We start from the raw sequence: 16064 nt of genomic DNA, 5'->3' as shown, positions 1-16064 counted from the left end.
CAGCTCGCAACAGGTTGGGTTCAAAGACCGGCCCCCTGAACCAGCCTCAAAAACTCCCGCATCCTACCTAGCTGGGTATTATCCGTCAACTCCTTCTGCTCACTGATCACCGCCTGCACCAGGGGTTCCAGCAAACCATCCACCTTGTCCTCGTCAGCACCCGTACATAAGCTGACGATCTTCTTGTACCTCTCTTCGAGCTCGCCAGACCGCGCCTTGAGCGACTTTGCCTTTTGCTCCAGCTGGCCATTGTGGTGTTGATACACCTGTGCGCGGCCGCACAGCACCTCCGCTCGTTCCAGGCGGTCAAGGAAATTCGCCTGCTCCTGCGTCAAGAGGGCCATGTTGCCGGCCCCGTCGAAAGCATTGGCTATGCCGTCCGGGAACAGCTCCGTCACACGACTCAACTGTCCGTCAAGGTCTAGCCCTTTGTCGGCCTGGCCGATGGCCACGTTGTCCTGTATGTCCGTGCCCGTTTCGGTCAATTCGGTCTGGTATTTGGCGATTGCCTGACGTAGATTGTTGATCTTCTGCTCGAGCTCTTCTTTTTCTCGCACCTTGGCCCGTATCTCCTCAAGTTTCCGTCGTTCTTCCGCCAGCGCATTGCCCGATTCCTTCAGCGCCGCGTTGGTCTTGTCGAGAATCTCGTTCTTCTCCTTCATTTCTGTGGAGAAGTCGGTCTCGGATTGTGCCAGGATTTCACGAATGGCTACATCACGTTAGCTGTCTGGGAAAACATGAACGCAATTCCTCTGGAACTTACAACTGAGCAGGCCTTCTTGTGCCTCGTCGAACGACTTTTGAGGCGACCCATTTGCCGCGGCGTTCGTCGTCGCCGATGCCGTAGGGTCAAACATCTGCATGTTTGGATCCATCACCTGATTGTCTGTATGCAGCCCGACTCCAAAGTCGACCGGCGCCAGACCCCCACGGTTGGCGATGTGAGGATCGGCGCCCACCTCGATCAACTGATCAATAATCGTCGTCGTGCTAGTTCGTGCTGCTAGATTAAGTGCCGTGTCCCCAACTTTGTCCTGTGCATTGACGATTCTATCCATGAACTTGCCCAACGTCAAAGGGCCATCATGCGGCTGCGAGCTCATACCGTTCATGCCATCCGAGGATGCCGGGCTGGGGCCTTGTCGAATGACATATTCGAGGAGGCACTCCAGGTAGTATTTGCCCACGGCGGCTCGTCCCTTCATGGCTGACGACACGGCGATATGGTGCAGCAACGTCCGACCACGTCGGTCGCGGACTTCTATGCTTGGGCCGAGAAGCTGCAAAAGCGCCGGGAAGCTGTTATGGTCCAGGTTGTTTCGTGCTTGACAGGCTGCGATTAATGCCGTTTCCCCTCCACTGTTGGCTCGTCTCATGTTGAAGCCCTTTTCCAGTAGCTTGCGCACCAGCGGGATCCGTGCCAGGGTTGCCGCCCAGTGCAGTACGGTATTGCACGACCCATCAATGGGCAGCTCGAATTCATCGCCACTGAGTCGAAGAAAAGCTGGATGGTCGTCAAAGTCGGTGCGGTCGGGGTTGATAAAGAGATCAAGCAAAAGTTCTTTCTTCTGTTCTTCCAAAGGTCCTTGAGGATGAGGAAGAGGTTCGAGGCCATAGGTGAGGGTGTCCATGGGCATGAAGGATTGGCTTGCTTGTGAGAAGAAAGAGGCGTTTGGTTCGGTCGGCGCACCACCATCTACCATGGTCAACTCCATTGATCCGTCATATGGGCCGGCACTGATAAAAGACGACTGTGGCGATGGTCGAATCCGTTTTCGTGGAGGCTCTTGAGCCTCGGTAGGGCCGAAGTCTGCGAAGCTGGCTCCTTGGCTCATGATGCCTCCATTGGTACCAAAGCTGTCTTGCGAGGTCATGCTATGCATGCTCTGTTGGCTCGCACCCTGTCCATACATGTCATTCTGGCCGTAGTTGAATGATTGAGACTGAGTCTGAGATTGCCGTCTAGGCCCCATAGACCGTCGTCCATCCATCTGACTGGGCGAATCGAGACGTGTTCTGTTCAGGGCGTGTATCGCGTTGGCCGCCGTGTTGGACATATTTTTGAAAAATGTACCTCCTGACTGCTGCGTCATGGGCCGGCCGTCACCCCCATAAAGTCTTTTTCTTTGGGCTGCCATGGCTTGTTCTTTGGTGGGCGTCTCCAAACCTTGTGACATACCGGCCGTACCGTCCGAGCCGATATCGTGTTCGAAGAGTGGCAGCAGAAGATGTTCTACACCATACTGACGGGCGAACTCCCGGCCGCGCTGATAGTTGACCCAAGTACCTTGGTATTTTCCATAGCCGCCCTGGACCTTTTCGTGTTCGCCGGTAATTTCCTTCTCCAACACTTTGGTTCTTTTACCCTTGTCCACTCCTGCGACCTTCAATATCTGTGTGGCGTTTAACCACGAGTCCGCGCGACGTCGCATTACCGCAATGCCATTGACCTCCATTTCAAAGACCGACACGTTGGAATAAACGGCCTGGGAGCTTGGTTAGTGACCAGCTGACCGCAAAACACAAAACAGTACTGACCGTGTAAATCTGGGGTTTGGCCCCGTTGGGATAGAAGTTCTGTTGCGCATAGACATTCGGGTCTTGGTACCCAGAAAAGGCGTTCGGGGCAGCCATCATACCTCCATTAGCCATCGGAGGGCCACCGTTCATATGATAGGCCATCTGTTGCTGCTGCGCCTGCGCCTGAGCTTGTTGATGCTGGTGTTGTTGTTGCTGCTCGGCCGTCGAACGAGCTGGCGGAGGGGTTGGCGCAGGTGTAGTCGCGACCGAGTGAGCTTCGTAAGCGTTCATTTGAGACATGGGTTGTGGATAAGAGGAATTCATTGAACTCGAATGGCCATGCTGGGGAAAAGAGGGCGGTGCCTGGGCATAAACTCCGGTTTCGATACCGCCCGACGCCATTATATTGCGTACTGCCGTGCGAGAGGAAGATCGTGAAGGTTGTTAGGACAGTCGTCCGAGTCAAGACATGATCCCGGGCGCACCCGTTGCGCAGTCGGTATGAATCGAAATTAAGAGGAAGGAACCATCAAGTATCTTGGTTAGCACTGTATTGCACCAAGCCGGGTTTCTTGTATCTCAGGCTGTCAGCCGCGATAACCGAGTTAAGTTTCGGTGGAATAACTATTGCAGCCAGCTCTGCACAGTTACAAATGAGACACAACTGCCGCGGATAGACTGTGTCTGGTCGGCCCAAAGTAGACGTGCACAGTTTGAGCCGTTTTGCGAAATAGGACTGCGCAACCCGATTAGCGAAGTTGAGGAGGGCGGAGGTGAGAATGAGAGCGCAGGCTGGGGGTTTTGGCGCTCAGGGTTGGGTTGGGTTGGCGGGAGGAAATATCGGCTCGTGACAGGGATTGTGTTGAGGAGGGAAGTGGTGGTGAAGACTGTCCGCAGATGGCACAGCGCGACAATCGCTCCAGATTGAACAATGGTGCCGAGTAAAGCAATGGTTTGTTGTTTATGCGAATTGAAACAATGCCAGTGCCGGTGGTATCAGGGGGGACTCGGAGGTCGTGGTGTGGTGTGCAGCCAGTGTGCAAACGGCGGCGAGTCACGTCGTGCCAGTGGATGAAGCGGAACTCGCACTTGCAGTCAAGCGGAACTGAAGTGCAAGCGGCGGGGGAGTCAAGAGACTCGGAGACGCATTTGATTTGCCGCAGCTTCGAGTTCAGCTTTTGGGTGCGTCGCGTCTCGTTCACTAGCGCGTTTTTTTATCTCTCCGGCGCGGCACTGCAGTTGGATTTGCAAAATACGTGCAAAAATACGTGCCCTGCAGTGCAGGACGGATCAGAACAGAACAGAACAGAACAGCGCAGCCTGTAGATTACATGAACTGCCCATCATTCTCATACACACTCCCTTCGACACAGTCCCCTACAGATTAAATGGACATGGGATGACCACAAACCCAGTCCACCTATACCGCGCCCTGCTCCGGGAATGTAGCTACCTGCCCCTGCCACGATGTCGCTCATCCATGAAAGCCTATGTCACCGAGTCCTTTCGACGATGGCTGCCGAAATACAAATACACCGGCACCCTGACAACGCTCGGTAGAACGAATACGGGCAGAGTGCCTGATTTCCTCAAACAAGTCCAACTCCTCCACCGCGGACGCAAGTTCCATTCGACCCTCAAACGGGCGAATGAGGGATACCTCGTCCCCTTGGAGAAAGTCCTGCGCATGACCTACGGCCGCACCGGTCCACGGCGGCATGAAATGCTGGAAAAGTTTATAGCTGGTACTACTGCTGCTACGCCTGCAACTCGCAAAATCGACCATGTCGACGCTGAGGGCCACAGCGACAGCGACAACAACACCAACAATGACTGCCACGACGACACCGGTCCAGTTCCCAAATACTCTAGAACTTGGCACCCGCCGCCCCAATTCCAAGCCTTGATCGATAGCCAAGCTGAGCATCAACATCTCTTCGGCCGATCTGGACCCAACTACAAAGTCAAGAAGCGCTTCACGCCGCCCGCGACCACCACGTGGGGAGAACCCCTATCAGAAAGGAGGTACAGAAACCTCAAGCACGACTGGCACGTCCAGAATCTCAAGGCCGTCCTGCCGCCTCTGCCGGAACAGGAGTACAAGGAGGTATATGACCTCGTCACTGGCGCTGTTGAACTCCCGGCTCCCATCCCGCGACGGCCCAAAGCTCGTGTTTCACCTGAAGAGGAAGATAGGCAAATCGCCGAGAGACACGCCTCGATGATCCACGAAGGTCCTCGTCCAGGTCCTAGGGCAAAGGATGATATGCTCGGCCGCCCGCACCGACTGACTCCTCGGCTCTTCCGTCGAACCTTGGCCCGCGCCGTCCTGAAACAGGCTCCGTTGGTCAAGGCTGCGCCATCGAGCCACGACGGCCTCGGCATGGTCTTCGTCTGGGACGATGGGCTGTGGCAGAATATAGTCAAGAACAGCACGCCCAAACAGACGAGGCAGGGCCAGAAAGAACTACTTTTCAGTTGATCTATAAGCGCTGTCAACTGGTAGTACAAAGGCTTCCCACACCGTCTACCCATATGTTGGCTACACGCCCTTTAATCTTTTACGTCCAACGACTGCAGAAGGAAATCAGAAAGGAGTCTACGGGGCCTTTTGATTCGACGTATAACATTAGAATATCTATCCCTTTGATTGCCACTGCTGAGGCAGCATCGAACCCAACCGTTGTTGTCAAACGTTCCCCTAACCTTGGTCAATCAGACCCAAACTCCAATTCTACTGCAACTTGACCTTGCCTTAATACCGTGCCCACAGAAAAAAAGGCGCCAGACGACCGCCGCTCCAAAAATGCAACCCAAAAATCCCTCGCTAAGCTTGTTAGAAGTCAAAGTCGTCAATCGTCACGTTCGCTGATCGGTCAGGAAGCACCACCGAGCATGGCACTCATTGCGATGTACCATGTTCGACTGGCTCCCCCATCGATCCAGCTCATGTCGAAATCGGATTGCGTGAAGAAGTTGTATGCTGCTTTCGGGTTAATTATCGCCAAATTTGCATATACAATACCTAGCAACTCGTCAATACCGCTCAAACTTATCACAAGCATACGCAGATCATACCTTTCCAGCCACCAGTAATGTCTGAGGCTTGTCGCACCGCGCCATCGGCAAAGTACGTTGACCATTCCTCCGTTACAAATTTCTCTGCAGAAAGTATCAGTCAGATTCTCCCATGGTCGATATGGTGACAGTACTCACCTGTTCTCGTCAAGGTCGAGAATGGCATGATCGGGATCATGTGAATGCTGCAACGGTCAGTATACAGAAACAAAGCCAACAGGTACAATTTGACCCACCCCTGAACATAGCTGAGATCCGTGCCAAAGTAAGTGACATGATCTGCTTTATTCTCAAACAGAATGCCCGTCACTTTGTTGCCAATGAACTCCTCGGGTTGATTCGTATTGTCGGACGTCATGAGAAAGTAGCTTTGAAGACTACGCGCAAGAACGGACAGCATCAAGTTGCCACGGGCTTCCATCGAGGCATCGCCAATGGTCTTGCCCCACATCTTCAAGCCATATGCAAACATGGCATCTTCGGATGACGACTCTTCGTCCTTGCCATCACCTGATTCAAAGAGACCTTTGGCCCAGGAGTGCCCATGATACCAATCAAATGATCGAAACACAGGGAAATACTGGTCCAGCGCGCTTGGATTTGACACATCCCGGGCCAGCGCGTTCACATAGTCTTTGTTGTTCGTGAGCCAGGTGGGATCGAGGTAACCAATCACGGCTGCTGCGTGAAGGAAGTAGCCATAGTGAAAGTGATGGTCGTTGTAGTACGAATTGCCAAAGTCCACTCCCGAATCGCCAGTCACATAGCTTGCCGACGATACCAAGCCTTTCCAGTCAGTATCATAAATCAGAGGATATTGTTGCTGGTTCTGAGCGAAGACTTCGAAGCAAGCCTCGAGCTCAAGCAAGGCAGACTTGGCCAGATCTTGTTGGTCGGTAAGATCGTGCATCGTATACACGAGAGTCGCAAACTTGCTTAGAGCTTTTCCACTGTAGTACATGCTGTTGAGGTTGGTCTGAGCAGACATGTTTTGTGAAGCCTCGGTGGCAGCTACGCTTTGAATGGCGGCAATGGCTGCTGATGACATTGCAACCAAGCTCTGCGTCGAGCTGGCTGGTCTCCATGGCGCAAAGTCCAGAGTTGTGGGCAACCCATCCTCTTCCAATACCCAATAGTCCGCTACCACGGCCGTGGCGTTGCCGTTGGTGGTCGTACTGAGTTGCAACTTTGTGACCGCGGCCTGGGTGATGTTGTCAAAAGAGTCAACGTGATGAGGCAGGGCGAACATGAGCAGGGTTGCATTGCCGGCGAATGAACCACCTTTGCTCCATGAGAGACTGTACTGTGCTTTAGAACCATGTGCATAACCCCCAATGTGTCCCGCTGTCGGGTATGCGCCAGCTGCGCGGTCATAAATTGATTCCTGACTTGCATCAGGCAGCTTCGCGACCTGAATCACGCCATACCAGTTGGAGATTCCCTGAAGCAGAGTACTGGAGACGAGCTGAAAGTTTGGCGAGATACCATGTGAGGGGATGGCATAGATCAGCCAGACCTTCCCGTCCTCCAAAGTAACCTTGTATTTGTACACGCCTTGTTTGGGCTGTCCGGCGGCAGCAACATTTCTGAAAAAGACGCTGCTCTGCAGTGCCGGCTGGAGGTTGTAGTATTCTCCCGTCACAAAGCCCATCCCTTGCACCACTGGTATAGTGAGGGTTGAAGACGACCCAGCAGAGGGCTGAAGTTGGACATTTGCGGAGAATGCCTGCAGGGAATCTGTCGTGAGAATCGTGCTTGAACCGAATTCGCTTGCGGACAGGATGATTGACTGTATCCCCAGGGGGTTGATGTAGTATGAGTTTGGAGAGCCGGGAATGGCAGTATTCGCTGCACCGAAAACCTTCTGACTTTCTTCGACATGGGAAATAGCCATGCCCCAGCTCCGCGCGTTCCCGGTCCCCTGGCTCCACGTCAGGGAGTACGGCATAACGAAACTGGGGTTCCCTTGGGTGCCTAGAACGAAGTTCTGGTAGAATTTGTTTGTTTCCAGCGGTCCGGTGCTGTTGGTGATTCCTAGACGAGGCACCGGATGGCCACTCCGTTGCTCGATATTGGAAGGCGGTTGTCCAAGTGCGATAGGCTGAAATATGTCTTGTCCATAACAACCCGAACTCAGCAGACAAGTGGACGTGGCGGTGGGAAGATCCGTCAGAGAGCCTCCAGTGGTAATGGTCGTGGCAACAGTCCCCGTAAGGGTCGAAGACGCAGACAGTGTTGTCTCAACTAGCGCACTTCCGGTTGTCGTGAGCACTGTTGTCCCAGCTGACGATGTGGTAACAACGGTTCCATTAGAGGTGACTGTGGTGTTGACCACTGTTACAGCAGTGATCACGGCAGTGGTCTGGACCGGCACCGTGGTAACGGTATGCGTCACTACTACTGTCTGGAAGGTGGTCAAGGGCAGCGTTATCGTTTCAGTCACAGTGCTCTTTGGCCCAGTAGCGGTTGCATTGCCAAAGGGAACTGTACTGTCAAGTGGCTGCAAGGTCGCGGATGAAACAGTAGGAACGCTTGTGGGAAACGGCTGTACGGGCGGATTGCCTCCAGTCTCCAAAGAAGTGATAAGGGTCTGTAACGCATCAGAGACTGACTATCAGGGAGAAGAACAGGACTTACCCCTGACGTATCTGGTGAGCTCTGACTAGCTGAAGTCACCGTTGGATTCTGGGAAGAAACTATGCTCGTCACAGTGACAGTTTGGAAACTTAGGTGGGGGTCGACGAAAGTAATAGTAGATTCGTAGGTCGAAGAATCTGCATTGTCAGTAACCGCTCCATTGGCGAGGCTGGACACAATACCCGAAGTCTGGCTCGTGTACACAGCAGTATCACTGGACACCGACGAGGTTGGAGCTTCTGTAGACGAAGTTGTGGATCTGGGTACCCAGCGCCATGTGGCTAAAGTGTTGCTGAACGGATTGCCGTCTGGAAATGAAGTTGACCAAGGGGGACCGTCCGTAAAGAAAGCGCCATGAGCGCCTACAGCCAGGGACCGAGATGTTAGTGACTCGTGTTGAAAAGTGCTGCTATGGCCTTGCCCCTGGCATTCGGAGTCGGGACTATCTGACTGACCGGTGATTCGAGGAGCGGGTAAAGCTCCGGCGAGGAATGCCTGCGACATTGTTAGTAAAACGGACCATTTTGTCTGCATGATAATGAGGGAGGGAGGATTGTAGATTAGGCCAGAAGCCGATCATAAGCGGGAGAGGTTGAGCAGGAGAGAATATATGGCTAGGCCAACGGAGACTGGAATGATCAGATTTTCCAAATGCTGTGCCCGTAGTACTTGATTTTGCAATCGGTTCAGGAGTAGTTCTTGTTCCTCTGTGTACACAGAGATCGAGAAAACGCAGATGAGGACACAGTGAAGCCTGGTGTTCCTTGAGAGTGTTTGAACTGCTGCCGGAACAGTGGATGGAAGCTGACGATGACTTTTGAACCACCAGTGCTGAGAGCACTCGATGAACCGACGATTCCGCAGAGACAACAGACTTCCCGATTGAGACAATGTAGAGAGGCAGAGAGGGGTCCGGAACAGTGGTGTAGGCATACCAGAACAAGACCCGCGAGCTTTGGCGCGAACATGCACGGCGAGGATGGTGATCCGTGTGTCTGCCGGCCCGGGGCTCGAGCTCTTGGGAGGCAGAGGTCTCGTGGCAGAGGATTGAGAGGAAAGACTTCAGGAACGCGGATATGGATAGGACTCTAGGAAATCCAAGAAAGAAGCTCTGACAACTAGGAATACGGCTGTTGAGGATATAGGAGTGTTTTGAGGGTAACAAGGATGGTCGGCGTCAAGATTCAGGACGAGGCATGAATCGAACTTGAAGCAGTCCATCGTCAGAACTGCTCGTCCATCGCTCTTTCCGGGCCATGACTGCCTCTCCATCGCTCCATCTTTGCTCTTGTCAAGGACGCTGCTCCCTTTTGGCCCTGTGGGCAGAGATGGAGGCAACGGGCAGCGACATCTCGAAGAAGATGATGTAGTGGCGTTGGTCGCTGGGAGCCGCTACTTCGAGGCATCGGGCAACAAAAGTTCTGTGCGCGCGACACGCTGTACACGTCAGTCGGTCGCGTTAGCAACATCAAAGGCGCCTCGTCATCAGAAGCCCACCGGTGGTTGCTGCTTCTCTTGCGAATGAACAGATTGTAGATGGAGGATGATGTGGCATTATTGATCATTGTTGATTTGGACGTGGTGGTGTTGTTGGAGACTGGCGCGTACCACCCTTATTATGTACAGTACCTAGGTAGACAGTGTCAAACCACCACTACTTAATAATTATTGAATAAACACCATTTCCAGCCCCAGTTTTGTCATCAGCATGGAATCCCTGAAGCATTTCCTCGGCCTCAGGATAATGTAACCTGAGATCCTGAGGTCTCGCCACTTACTGCCCAAGGAGTTGAGCCCAAAGACAAGCGACATCGTCCAGTTTCGCAGGGTAGGAAGGGCTAGGGAGGCTCCCACCGCCGGTCCACCAGATAGCAAGCCTTCAGGTTCTGAGGTGAATATGCGCTTCTACAGGCTACGGCAGTGCAAACTTCCATATGGACTGAGCTAGTGAAAAAGAGAGGTCATTGCTTATGAAGACATACTACCTAGGTAGGAAGCATCCGTGAGCATTTTCCTATCGTCTAGTGATGCTGAGAAAATCGATTGTGGCCAACATGATACTTTTCTAACAACCTCCCGAGTCCTCATCATCACACGACGACTTCAACAACCTGCGAACTCGTCCTTAAACCAAAGGTCGAGACATGGGGCGGATGATGCCCTGTTTCATTAGGACGCGTGGCTTGGTGGCATCTTGGAACGTGCTCTTGGTGGTCCATTCTGGACCTAAAGGCAGGCGAAGTGATCTCTCGTACTGCTGCCGTGTCTCGAACGGATGAGGTAGTTCGCTGGCCAAGTACTTGCTGTTCTTCTTCACCCGCTTCTCATTGATGATGACACGCTCCAAATTGGCATCTTGTCGCTTCTCCTCAGAAACGCCCTTGATGGTGGTCAAAAACCGCCCCTTGGCCCGTTTCTGTGCCTTCTTGCTGACACCTTCGCCCGTCCAACTTCCCCAGCCTGGGAGACTGTTGTCGATGACTTGGTCACCCTCTTCCTTGACAGTCTCCTTCTTCTCTCTAGCAAAGTCCTGCTCCACTTCATCAGGGCCAGCAAATATGGCACGGGCAAGGGCAGACTTTGTATTCTGCTCATCTTCCGATTCTGATGGACTGGTATAGTCGTGAAGCTCTTGCTCGACGCGTCTGCGTCCTTTCTTTTGTAGCTTGTCAGCCCGAGGAACTAGAGTTCCTGCCGCCTTTTGATTGGTCCCTTTCAATTCTACCTTCTTCTCTTGAACCTGCTTGCCAGTCACGTTCTGTTTTGAAGTTCTCACGGGTTCTCCGTTAGGAGCTGGCTTTTTAGCAGGTACTTCGGCAGCACGTGATCCTCGCACTTCTTCATCCTCATCTGCAATGTCTCGCTCCGCGTCAGACTCACGTTCCTCGAACTCACTCTTCTGGACAGGGGCTGGCATAGCCGACTGCTCCTTCGCACCTTGCCCACCAAATTTTTGGCGGCCAACAGGTACTTCATCGTCGGACTCTGAGTCCCCGTTGATTTCACCATTTTCCTCGCGCAGACTGCGTTGGAGACTTCTGACTTCCTCGTCATTAGCGGCCTTTCGAGCGGCCTCCGCTTTTTTCATAAAGGCCATAGAGTTGAGGCGTGTCTCAGTGGACTCTGGCTCGTCACGATCAATATCATCGAGTTTGTTCTTCAGCCACTCACGCTCGTCGTCCGCTCCGGAGAATTGATCGGAGTCATCGGATTCTGAATCAGATTCGTCCGAACCGGCGGCGGCTTTGCCTTCGATGCGTCTGCGAAGTTCTTCGTCTCGCCGAGCTAGGTCGGTCAAGCCATGCCTAGCATCCTCATCCCATGCTGCTCTGCCTGTGATCTTGACACTCTTGGCCCATTTGCTCTCCCGGTGCCGCGCGCCCATGCGTTCTTCGGCCCGGCGACGATCATTGCGCTCTCGTTCTTCATCCGAGTCGATCAGTCCCTGGGCGGCCAGAAGAGTTCTATTCTCGACGTCGGCTCTTTCACGTTCTTTCCGATGCACTCGACGATAAGCCTTGCTCTTGATCTTCTTTATGCGCTTTGCACGTATTTCCTCACGAAACATTAGTTCACGGGCTCGGCGCAGTTCCGCTCGCCTTGCCTGGACTTCTTCCAGTGGAATCTTCTTTTCCTGGAGTTCCTCATACACTTGTTCCTGCTGTTCCTGGGAGCGGGTTTCCTTGGACAACATTCCACTTTCAATCATGAGAGATTGTATTGTAGACTCCAAGGATGTCATGGGTTCTGACTGGGACGTCGGGCCGAGCTGTTTCCGCCCAAGAGCAGCGGCCGCCGCAGGGTCTTGGAGAGGAAACGAGATATGCTCGGCTCGACGGTTCCTCTTCACCGTCTCAATCCACTTTCCGAGCTCCTTCTTGCTCTCTTCATATGCAGCTTCGCGATCAAGACGGTCTTGTTGCCTCTTAGCCAAAGGAGGAGCAAGCTTTCCCGGGACTCCGCCCTTGTAGACCTCCTGGGCCTTATCTTCCGAATTTGTGAGGACCTTCAATGCTTGTCTTTGGCGTGGGTCTTTAATGTATTGAAGCAAATCGGCTGGCGAGATCTTTGTCGAGCTGAGACCAAATTGAGAAGGCTTGTCGGTAAGATTTTTGAGATTCTGCTGCCGACGTGGTGTCGGCACCTGACCACTAGACAGTCCTTCCACAAAGCTCTGCAGTCTTGAATGATCACCCTCATCTTCAGAGATTGAAAGCTGGGAATCCCCATCGTCATCTTCATCAGCTTCGGACATATCCTCTTCATCAGACTCCGATTCAAAAGCGTCGACATCCACTTCATCGTCGCCACTGTCGGCTCCTTTAGATGTACGCCCTTTGTGTTTCTTCTTCTCTGCAGCCTCTTTTTCGTCCTCGTCATCCATGTCCCAGGCTGTAGCCAAATCCACGGCTTCGTCACCAAAATCATGTTCTATTTCGTTATCGGTTGAGTCACCAGAAGCGCTCTCGTCTAGATCGTGTTCAGGCCGTCTGCGACGCTTCTTTGTCGGGCCATCGGTACTTGCGCTGCCGCCAAACGTGAAATCGGCGAAACGCTCTTCATCACTACCGCCAAATGCTTCCTCGCTGTCGATGTCACTGTCCTCGTCCTCATCATCAACGCCAACGTGCCACTGGTGGCCATCGACGTCTGAACCTTCGTCTGCGGATCCGGGATCCCCATTCATGTCGACTTTCCTTCTCTTAGTCGAGCGGTCATCTGCATCCGCCCCATTGCGTGGTTCATCATCATCGTCGTCGTCGTCAATAACGCCCAAGCGGTGCTGGGGAATCTTGTATTCATCCAGACCTTCTTGTTCGGCAATTTCCAGGGCATTGAGCCGGCGGTTCTTTGATGCGGTTTTCTTTGAAGGTCGTTTCCTTTTTTCTGCCTGGACAGGTCGTCCATGGGCTTGCCGAGGCATAGTTGCTGCGCCCTTGGTACAAAATTTATCACCCACAGGTGCAAACTTGGATCTGTGAGCACGATTCTGTATTGTTGCTGAACTCGCCATCCGCAGGAAAAAGTCGGTCGGACATAACAATTTCTTGCCCGGAGATAGTGGTGTTGGCACGCTAGTCCCAGGCGGGAGGAATTACCTGCCAGTTTTGCACTACTAGTACTAATGTTCAAGTTGGGATCGTTGAACGCTTATCGGCACTAAGTAGTCCGGCTGATAAGACTGAAGCATCGCTGCCGTGATACTGACCAGGGGCACCGCCTACTACGACTGACTTTGCCATCCTTCATCATCTGCACCATCTTACCCTTCCCTGACGTGCAGCGGTCCGGAGTAGTACAAGAACTTCTTATCTCTGGTGGTTTCTACTCGCTTGTTCAGCCTAGCCCAGTTACTTCTACGGCGAAGGGCGCTGGCACCCTCGTCCTCAACGTGGATTGGCGGCAATCTAGCCAAAACTGCAGTGCATTATAGTACGACTATGAGGAATGCAAGCGGAGGAATTCTCAACTCTCGGATCAGACACGTATGTTGAATTATAACTAGTTTCATCACGCCAGAATCCCTTTCCACCCCTGGCTGCCGCGTCGATGCAATGGGACCACGATACAGAAGTATGCCAGCTGTGATAGACAATGTAACCCTCCTTTATCAAGTCAAGGGCCGGCTTGACCTCCGGCTAGAAGGGTTCTTGCGACTGCTCGATGTCTTGAAAGCCCCTCTTGCTCGGATTAGATGCAGTCTCTGGTTCAGGCCAAAAGGGATTCAAGAGGACATTTGCGATTGTAGGTCGTGAGTGGGAATGCCATGACAGCATGCTTCTCAGAATTGCGTTGATGGCAGTCTGGGAACTTGACAAACGTCCCAAGAGGATTCCATGAACATTTTCGTCGATACCATGCCTGGGCTGTTTGAAACGTCCATAGATCAACTCAAATCCAACCACGCCATAGCTGTAAACATCAGATGCTGTTGACCAGCACAGGCTTGGGTCACGGGCATTCTGGTTCTGTCCCCGTTTCAAAAGGACGATCTCAGGCGGAAGGTAGCTTATCGTGCCTACCATATGATTGTTGGAGTTGGATTCAAATGTGGCCTGGCCAAAATCGGCAACGGCCACCTTTAGTGGATCTAGGCGCGAGACAAGTAGGTTCTCCAATTTTATATCTCTGTGGATGACCTTAAGAGAGTGAATATGTCGAAGGCCTTGAGCACCCTGATGGTAGGCCCTCAAGCGGGTCTCCTCGCTTACCGAAGGTTGAAGTAAACTTTTGAAGGTATCCGGGGCCCAGGGGGTCATGATCATGTAAACATCATTGACCTTCGTCTTTCCCATGGAAGCATCGCCTCCATCCGAGTATATTACCTCGACTAAGACACAGATGTGAGGCTGCACGCAATTAGTCGAGCGGAACTGCGCCTGGGGCATACTCACATGCTTCCCCAGCCGTTGTAGGACGGAAATTTCGTCTCCCACCAGATTGAAAGTATCTTGCGTTCTTTTGACTCGCTTGACGGCATAAACCTCGCCTGAGTTGAGGTGGACACAACCTGACACAACGCCAAAGGTCCCGAGTGCTTGAGGAGTCTGCATCTGGTACCCGTGAAAGGTGAAGAACTTTTCTGATGAAGTAGGATCGATGTTGGCGATTCTTGCACTAGGCGTGATGCCGGCCAAGCGCATGGTCTCTTCATACCGCTGGTGGAAGGTGGCAGCGTCACCAGGGATGAGTTCAAGGGTGTACGTCAGGTTACCTATAGTTAGGCCACTCGAGAGTGTCCCTAACACTCTTCCCTGCTCCGAGACCTGTTGGCCGTTCAACCATACCCTTTTGCCCGGTCCTGGCTGTATTATGAGCATGCGGCTCTGGTCATGCAATTTGAGACGTGCATGTCTGCCTCTGACCTTGTCCTGATTTCTTCTGATGGTGAGGAGCAGATCGACGCCGAGATGCCCGGCTCCAGAACGGCCAGACCCAAGGGCCCAGCCATGAAGAAGGTCTTCTGGCGGGATGCTGAGGTTCAGCCGAAAATGCCCCGTGAAAACTTCATCAGGTGAGGTTTCTGCTCCAGAAGGTTCACTGCTCAGCGAACTTGCTTGCGAGATCGTCTCCTTTGAGCTGGATATGTAGATGAACTTTCGCCAATGCGAATAGCTCGTTGGAGTTCCTTGTATCAGCGTTGCCACATCATGGAAAGCTCTCTTTGCCCCATCGTTGGCTGGAATTAACCGTGCGAAATCCGGCTTTGTGAGCTGAGGAAGGGATTCTGGGCTTGGTGAGGGGCTCCCATGACTCTCCAGTCGAATCCTGCCCTCAAGTTCCGAAAGTCTGGACGTTGCCTGTTGCGAGGCCATTAGCTCTCAATCTAACAATCACGTTGAAAGACATGGTGGCTTTCAGTAGGGGGCTTGCTCTCTCTAAGTAGTGACTGCTGGCCACAATGGTCACCACGAAGACTTCGTCCGATGCTTGGTTCTGTGAGAGTGGGCGCTTCACGAACGTAAAGGAGGGCGCAGATTGGTGGCCTGCCTATGAGGAAAGGCAACTCCTACCCAGTCAGCCTAATGGAGGGCACTCAGTCAGAGGCGAATTCAATGCAGGTCTGTTACAATGAAGCAGCGCCACAAGAAAGGGGGTGGTTTGGAAGCCTACAATGTTCCAAGCAGTGCGGGAGGATAAAGGGTTGCTGCCTGAAGGTGAACCACGGATTTCTGGTTTGTTATTATCGCGGCGGCGGCAATTATTGGATGGATCCGCCACTTGCAGGGCTATAAGTAGTCGCGCCTTGCAACATGCAGGCCTCCTTACATCGGTCTCCCTGGCACCTTGCTGGTACCTGGGTAGGTCCTTTGCACGCTTCAAGTTCC

The 16064-nt window shown here is 52.9% G+C and overlaps 5 protein-coding genes across 5 annotated transcripts; 1 reads left to right on the top strand and 4 right to left on the bottom strand.

Annotated features, from left to right (window-relative positions):
* Window positions 1–20: 20 nt before the first annotated feature.
* HMPREF1120_09024 (regulatory protein SWI6) lies at window positions 21–2820 on the bottom strand (the record flags this gene model as incomplete). The annotated part of the gene is made up of 3 exons (XM_009163299.1): window positions 21–709; window positions 764–2486; window positions 2539–2820. 3 exons carry the CDS (start codon window positions 2818–2820, stop codon window positions 21–23), a joined length of 2694 nt encoding a protein of 897 aa, XP_009161547.1.
* A 940-nt stretch (window positions 2821–3760) lies between these two features.
* Window positions 3761–6262, top strand: HMPREF1120_09023 (uncharacterized protein). Its single transcript, XM_009163298.1, has one exon. The coding sequence runs from the start codon at window positions 3920–3922 to the stop codon at window positions 5000–5002; it is 1083 nt and encodes a 360-aa protein (XP_009161546.1). The 5' UTR covers window positions 3761–3919; the 3' UTR covers window positions 5003–6262.
* HMPREF1120_09022 (endo-1,3(4)-beta-glucanase) lies at window positions 5397–7546 on the bottom strand (the record flags this gene model as incomplete). Its single annotated transcript, XM_009163297.1, has 4 exons — window positions 5397–5545; window positions 5599–5682; window positions 5737–5783; window positions 5835–7546. 4 exons carry the CDS (start codon window positions 7544–7546, stop codon window positions 5397–5399), a joined length of 1992 nt encoding a protein of 663 aa, XP_009161545.1.
* Window positions 7547–10360: 2814 nt separating this feature from the next.
* On the bottom strand, window positions 10361–13159 carry HMPREF1120_09021 (uncharacterized protein; the record flags this gene model as incomplete). Its single annotated transcript, XM_009163296.1, has 1 exon — window positions 10361–13159. One exon carries the CDS (start codon window positions 13157–13159, stop codon window positions 10361–10363), a length of 2799 nt encoding a protein of 932 aa, XP_009161544.1.
* A 715-nt stretch (window positions 13160–13874) lies between these two features.
* Window positions 13875–15551, bottom strand: HMPREF1120_09020 (uncharacterized protein; the record flags this gene model as incomplete). Its single annotated transcript, XM_009163295.1, has 1 exon — window positions 13875–15551. One exon carries the CDS (start codon window positions 15549–15551, stop codon window positions 13875–13877), a length of 1677 nt encoding a protein of 558 aa, XP_009161543.1.
* Between the last annotated feature and the right edge of the window lie 513 nt (window positions 15552–16064).

The sequence above is a fragment of the Exophiala dermatitidis genome, assembly GCF_000230625.1.
Source record: "Exophiala dermatitidis NIH/UT8656 unplaced genomic scaffold supercont1.8, whole genome shotgun sequence".
Taxonomy (NCBI): domain Eukaryota; kingdom Fungi; phylum Ascomycota; class Eurotiomycetes; order Chaetothyriales; family Herpotrichiellaceae; genus Exophiala; species Exophiala dermatitidis.
Note: the sequence above shows the minus strand (reverse complement) of the source record. Positions and strands in the feature narration are given on the sequence as shown.

What these genes read in the sequence shown, in the direction of transcription:
- HMPREF1120_09023 (XM_009163298.1), top strand. Translation starts at nt 3,920, where the DNA reads ATGACCACAAACCCAGTCCACCTATACCGCGCCCTGCTCCGGGAATGT.